General features: G+C 33.6%; 1 protein-coding gene across 1 annotated transcript; it reads right to left on the bottom strand.

The window, feature by feature from the left end:
* Positions 1-3,106: 3,106 nt before the first annotated feature.
* On the bottom strand, positions 3,107-4,289 carry Bm17843 (Uncharacterized protein; the record flags this gene model as incomplete). Its single annotated transcript, XM_043082566.1, has 2 exons — positions 3,107-3,955; positions 4,245-4,289. 2 exons carry the CDS (start codon positions 4,287-4,289, stop codon positions 3,107-3,109), a joined length of 894 nt encoding a protein of 297 aa, XP_042938500.1.
* Between the last annotated feature and the right edge of the window lie 3,400 nt (positions 4,290-7,689).

The following is a 7,689-nucleotide window of genomic DNA, read 5'->3' as shown; positions in this document are numbered from 1 at the left end:
TCGGAAAATTAGAAAATGAAATTGAAGCATGAGTTTAATTCTCAATCCAGTATTGATTGTTTTAAATTCTTGCCCACTAGGTTTCTGCAATTTTTTTATATTTGTTTTTTTCCATAAATTTTTATGATTTTAAGTTTGGGAGAAAAATAGCTATTCTTCATGTTTTCGCTAAAAAAACTGTTTTAAAAAAAATCGAAATTCAACAAACTGAAAATGCTTAAGACATTGAAAATGAGGTAACCAACAACTTTTGCCCACCAAAAAGAAAAAAACAAGTTTTTGTTACGGAGTTTAAACTTTTGATTGAAATAAATTTAAACGCTCTTTTGTCATCTGCATTAAAAAGAAGTACTTTTTCAAAGAAAGTATATGAAATATATTTTGGAAATTTTTGTACTCAAATTAACAATTTAATTGGTGTAGTTTAAATCAACGAAAATTTTGAAATTATTTTCTGTTTTCTTCATTTAATTGGCTTTAAATTTCTACATCTGTGCAGATGGCATCTAACAATGAAAATATGCAAAAAATTGGAGTTGAAAAATTAATAAAAATTGCTCATTTCATTTCACAATTTATTTCTACTGGAAACAGAGAAATTCTAATGTTCTCTCATCCATTAGAGTAAGCAATAACATCGATAATAGCTTCTGACATATTTCTAGAAGCGATAACTTGTGCAAGTATAACATATTCATTCTTGATTATTTGACACATGTTCAGTTTTGAACCAATCAGCTCAAATCAATCTGAATGAAAGAAAAGAAATGTAAGGCATTGTGTAAATACGTGGTGGAAAATTTTTCTAAAGCAATCAAAAAAAAATTCAGAATTTGGTTTAAAGTGAAAACATTTCTAAATAGCAAATAACAACTGGAATCAGTAATCAAATTCAATTTACAAAAAAATGTAGTACTTCTGAGTTATCCATTCCTTATTCTTTACTAAAGGTTGAACATCTTGTCCAAAAATTTAGCATCTCTTTACTTTGTTTTTTTGTCAGATTAAACTGAATGTAAACAAATTTATTAGAACTTAATAAAAATAAAAAAAAAAATCATGAAAGCAGTGAAGCAGGTAATAGCTAGCATCAGTAATAGCTTCCAGAATATTTCTGAAAACGATAATCTTGTGCAAGCATAAGTCCAGTTAAATCAATCAGTTCCAATCAACACGAAAGGAAAAAGCGAAATTTAAGGCGATGAGACATTTCAAAAAAGATCCTTCATTTCCAAGAAATTATCGCATGAAACCGGATCAGAAATACGAACTATGAAGAAAATTCCATCCGGTATGAAGAAACCAGGATTGTATCCTGCTACTCGTACACAACTACGAAATCATATCATTGTGCGCCAATGTAATCGATTATTTAACGAATGAATTGCACGTAATGGAGACACCAAAAGGAATTCAATTCCAAGAATTAACAAAAAAAAAAAAAATTAAAAATGGAAAAAAAAATCCGACGTACTAACTGGATCTGATTATTTCTGATTAAATTTATTATTGTTGGAAGTAGTGAAATTAACAAAATTTATAAGAAGAATGCCATTAACTTTTTTCAGACGTATTACCAAAACAGTTATCGAGTATAATTAAAGTACATCCAAAGGATAAGGTAAGTAGGTAGCTAAATTATCACGGATTTTTATCGCGAAACATATCGTAATTTGAGATGCTAATGCTGAAGTTTTGCAGACTTTGCTTTGAGAGTTTAACCTTTTCATTTACGATAATCAGATCTCATAAGAAGTTTATAAGCTTCAAAATTGACTGAGATATACCTAACTTTTCTCTGATGATATACCTTATCTAATGTTCAACGTGGCGATTAAAATTTCAATACTAGAGTGTCCCAGGTTCTCTCGTGAGGCTCTAGTTAGCACAGTATTCATTTCATATTTCGATTGTTATATTTTTTATTCAATCTTAAAAGACTCTCCATATTTGTCTCTTAGCGCTTTTATCATTTCGTAATTTTCTGAGATTGTAGTATAACCCTTACTATTTGCAAAGTGTTTGAAACTATTCCAAAACTATTGCCAATTCTAGGGTCTACACTAAAACTTTAGTCTTTAATTATTAAGTGACCATTTCCCTTTTCAATAAAATTTCATCAAAACTGAAAAACATCTTAATTTTTGAGTTTTAAACATCTCAGTTGATACAAGTTAATTGGAAATTAGTTGAGATTTTTAGAATCGAAATTAATTGTAGCCTAAAATTGAATCAAAATTCGAATGATAAAAACAATGAAAGCTGGAGCTGAACAAAGAATTTCAAGAGGAATACCGATACCTGCATTATAACAATTTACAAAAACTACTAACCGGAATGCATATATTCCGTCAATTCATCACTCGACAAAACTCTCACCGACTTGATTATGTTTCAAACTTACCTTATTTTAGTATTGTTAGGAAACTGAAAACATGTTTGCAATGTAAAGCTGAACGCCAGAAGTAAAAAGATCACCTTAAGTAATAAAAAAATTGGCTACGCTATATTACTATATAAGGTCTCCTTTTTTCTTCATATTTTAAAATTTAAAACCAATCTAATTTAACATTGGAATTCCGAAATATAAACGTCTGAAGTATCCTTCTTGAACTAAAAGAAATGATAGTCCTGAATTTCAATTACTTGTAAAGGAAGCAAACTTTTACAAATTTCAAATATGAAATCACTTCTTTTGTTGCGTTCTTTCTTTTAGGCTATAAACTCTTTAACATGTTGAAGAAACAATTAAGTTCTTTACTTTTGCAAATTCAATTTTCAGCACATAGAAAATGGGACAATTTAATTTAATTAATTACGAGTAGGCGATTAACCAATTTTGGCACTCAGAACTGCAGCATACAAAGAAATAAATCATAGAAATTGGAATAAATAAAGTAATGAATTTGTGAAAAGATTAGAAGAGATGAAATATATGTCACGTTGTGATTTCGTGATAGGTGCAATTAATGATATCGCAACAACGAGAACATAAGAGATAGATTAAAAGAAATATATTGACTAATAAGATATAAATAATTAACAACAACAGAAATAGCAATGAGTGTGCATTTCTTCTTTTAAAGTGAAACGTAAAGCATAAGTTTTAATGGTTCTTCATGTGCAATTTCAAGCCGAGTTTACTTCTGAAACCCTTACTGCATACCGTACAACGGTACATAGGTCTATTCATGTCATGAGTCGCAATGTGAGTCTGTAAATTGCACTTTTTTAAAAAACTTTTCCCGCATATCGGACAACTGCACGGCTTTTCACCGGTATGGATCATCATATGTTCTTTCACATACACAGAGCGACTAAAATTCTTTTTGCATATTGAACAACTATACGGCTTTTCACCAGTATGAGTCATTATATGTCTTTTCATATTATTGGACTGAGTGAAATTTTTTTTACATACCGAACAGCTGTACGGCTTCTCACCGGTATGTGTCAACATATGAGTTTTTATATTCCTGAACTGAGTAAAATTCCTTTTGCATATCGAACAACTGTATGGCTTCGTACCGGTATGAGTCATCATATGTTTTTTCATACTCCCATACTGAGTGAAATTCTCTTTGCATATCGAACAACTATACGACTTCTTGATAGTATGCGTCCTCATATGTATTTTCATATTCCCGAACTGAGTGAAATCTTTTTTGCATATCGAACAACTGTACGGCTTCTTACCGGTGTGAATCATCATATGGTCTTTTATGTTTACCACTTCCTTCTGACATACATTACAGCGTTGTTTCTTTCTTGTGCTTTTTTTTTGCTTTGATAATTCCATTACTTCCATCATTGTTTCGATTGGAAGGAGCCGTTCAAGCAGTTTTATTCGTCCATCACTTTCTGTCTCCACTGATAATCCTTGGGATTCGCTCCCTTCCTTTTTTATTTTCGATATTGATAAATCCAACGATTCTGTTTGATCCGTTTGCGCTACCTTAAATTAATATGCAATTATCAATCTAACACTGTGCAAAATTTTAAATCTCCAAGGTATTACAGCGTTATGTAGTTTTTAAGTGGACTTACGGTAGTTTGAATATTGCTCAATTGGAGGAAGAAGAAGAAAAAATAGATCGAATACATGTCAATGATAATAATTTCTGTCCAATTCTAAAAAGTAATCAATTTTACTGGCTGCTGTTTGACAAAAGTGCAAGGGAGAAATTTGTCCAATTAAATGCTTTTTAAAATATATTCCATTATTTACAAATTTATCATCGAACCCCAAAATTCTTCTTATAACTCAAAACTCTAAAAAAAGGTAACATCTTTTATTAAAATAAATGAATGAAAATTGTGGAAAAGAGTTTGACAAAGGCCATCCAATCACTTCTGTTAGATACTGTTGGATGATTGTATCTATAGCATTTGCTTATTCAAATGGGAGTGGTAAACTACGTGTATTGATAAGTTATAACGTCCATGTATAACAATATAGATATACTAATAATAATAGAATATAAAATATTACGCATGTTTAATACAATAGCAATCACTGTTTAATCTTCTACATTGAATAATTTCATTTTAGTTGCTACATACATTGTTGGAAATAATTTATGCAAAACAGTTGTCATTTTTTTTTTACAATTTTATTTTATTTCGCTTCAATTTCTCCACATTTTCAAATCTATGGAATATTAGCGAAGTTGGATAACTACATTGCTACGTCTTTTGTAGTTGGAATGGAGAAAATTGAAGATGTTAAGGAAGAACTTACACAAATGAGAAAGGCTTGTTAAACAAATGTAAGTGAAGTAACCTTCGAGCATATTCCAATCAGATCGAACCGGTTCACAAAGCGGAGGCATCTACGGATTTTTTATTTTTATTAAATTCTAGAGAATTATTTACAATCAGTTTAATTTGATAAATATGTATAAATTATATCTTGTCACCATCCTTGTTATTATGCAAAACAGTTGTCATTTTTAATTTATGCAAAACAGTTGTCATTTTTTTTTACTACGTCTCTCTTTACATTGCTACGTCTTTTGTAGTTGATAATATTGATTTCAACAAATCCTCCGAATCTTTTGCTTACACTTCATTATTAACTTATTTTTTAAATTTGCTAAACTTGTCGAGAACAAGCTCGAAATTCCACTAGAAATAATCTTTGTGCCGAACAATCGAATTTAGCAAAGGGTCAAATTTAAATCAATGTATTTATATTTAAGCAAATCATGTTAATCATTTATTGTAAGTTTTATTGTAATTCAAATTCTTTAATGACTCATAGATGGTAATGTGTTAACAAATTCCCATGCTAATCTGTCATATTATCTAATGCACATCTTTCCAATCCTTTGTTTGTTATCTAATTCCGTTTACAAAAACTATCTTTCCCATAGCCTTCCTCCTAGCTTCCATTGTATCAATCGCTTTATCTCTCCACCCTCAAATCATGCTATATAAGGGCAATGACCACTCAACCAGAGGATTGTTCCAGAAGTCTCCCCGTTGCTTAGCTCATCCTCCTCACTAAATTGTCAAACTACTGATTGCTTGTTTGGTTTAATTACCCAAGATAAAGCACTCGACTCAATTGTGCAAGTAAAACAACCCAATTCAATCCATTCACAACACCAATCCAATCCAATACATTCACAACAAATTTTATGGTGCCACGAGCCGGGAACATGTCATCCATCATCATCAGAACCGCAGACCAAACAAAACGAAGATTGTGTGAAGTCCTCAACGAAATCAAGCGTCTGAACTTGGATTCGGTCGACCAAATGACAACAACCGACGAAACAATCCGTCTTCATCAGGAACGGAGAAGGATCACCCAAGAAAAAATCATGCATATCCAAATATACATAGAGGCGTTGGAATCGGTCAATACAGAGTAGAAACAATTCATCCAGCAGATTTCAGTCTCAACCAAAAGAAAAGAAGAAGAAGATCGATACCTTCAGATAAACGATGATGAATCAGGTATTACCAACTTAATTTTACAAGCAAAACAAACTGTAGTCATTTTAAAAATGTATCAAAATGATTCGGAGTTCATATTACAACGGTTAAATCAGTCTATGGTAAGGGAGGAAACAACTCAACCCAAGGAACCCACACAAGCGGGTAAATACCCTACAGTAAATCTCCCACAACTACCACTGCCCACATTCAGTGGGAATCCAAGACGCTGGAGGGAATTTTGGAATAGCTTTGATACAGCTATACATCAACAAGCAATTCCCGATATCCATAAACTAAACTATCTCATCGCATGTCTCAAAGGAGACGCCCTCCAAGCTATCAGAGGTTATGACATAACTCCGGAGAATTACAGTATCGTAAGAAATGTCCTCGTCGAAAAGTTTGGGCAGCCTTACGCCATCAAACGAGCCTTGTTCACCGAATTATACTCCATCAAAAAGAACGATAGAGAGTGGAAAGCAACGCTTGAGGCCATTGAGCGAACACTTCGACAATTGGAGGCCATCGGTGAGAATTTAGAGCAGTCCGGTATCGAAATAGCTGTGGAAGGGAAATTGCCAACCTGGATCCTAGAACAGGTTTACAGAAGAAAGAGGCAGGAATCGTGGTCTGTCACCAAACTCCGAAACTTCCTCACGGAGCTTGCATCTGTGAACGAAGAAGTAGTACAAAGCCAGTCCCTATGGTTTAAAGGGAATATGGAGAATCAATCTCCAATAAAAGGCAAGCCAAGACCACGACACAATCCCAATGAGACTTCAGCCTTAACAACCTCTGTTCCGGAGAAACCCATCATCAAAGCCCTATCAAGACCTTGTGCACTATGCAACAAGAATCACTGGGATGAAGAGTGCCAGATTTATCCCACTCTCAAACAAAGGCTGCAACGTCTGAAGAAACTAAACGCTTGCCTCAACTGCTTCAAGATCGGACATATGGCAGCCAGATGCAAAAACAAGAAACGGAATTGCTTCCACTGCAAGGGTCAACACAATTCCGCGTTGTGCCCTAACAAATTCAAGGAAATGCCCAATAAACCAGAGGATCCAGACTCCACTACCACGACAAATATAATAGTCGAAAAAGAGAAGAAACGTGACAAGCGCATCCTACTCTTATGCAAGCAGATAAATGTGTTCAACCCAACTAATCCAAATACTCAACAAAGGGCTTTAGCCCTATTCGACGTTGGATCACAATTATCCTTTGTTTCAAAGAACTTAGCCAAACAACTAATGCTTAACGAAACAGATGAAGGGAAATTAAACATCGCTTCATTCGGCAAAAAGGACCCGAACACGCACCTAACCACCAGAATTGAAATAGGGATAAAAATCGGAAAGGACCGTACAGTGTTGCTCGAAGCGAACACCGTGGACTATTTAACAAACAAACTACAAGTAGTCAACTTAAGTGAAAGCGACATACGATCCCTCAAAGGAAGTCCAACAATTGATTTCCACAGTGAATGGAAGCAACCGGATATATTAATAGGAGCCAACCACTTCTTTCAATTCATCAATTTCGACAAAGCAGAGAATCTGCAATCGGGATTCACACTGCTCCACACTAAAGTGGGCCCGATCCTGGCTGGGTCTGGCTATACAAAGAAAATTTCTCCCAATTCACGAATGTCCTCACAAATAGTTTACGCCGCTAACACGATCAACGTTCCAGATTTAGATCAATTCTGGAAACTGTAACTAATAGGCATACAAGACA

This window comes from Brugia malayi, assembly GCF_000002995.4.
Source record: "Brugia malayi strain FR3 genome assembly, contig: Bm_v4_Chr4_scaffold_001, whole genome shotgun sequence".
In the NCBI taxonomy this organism is placed as follows: domain Eukaryota; kingdom Metazoa; phylum Nematoda; class Chromadorea; order Rhabditida; family Onchocercidae; genus Brugia; species Brugia malayi.
Note: the sequence above shows the minus strand (reverse complement) of the source record. Positions and strands in the feature narration are given on the sequence as shown.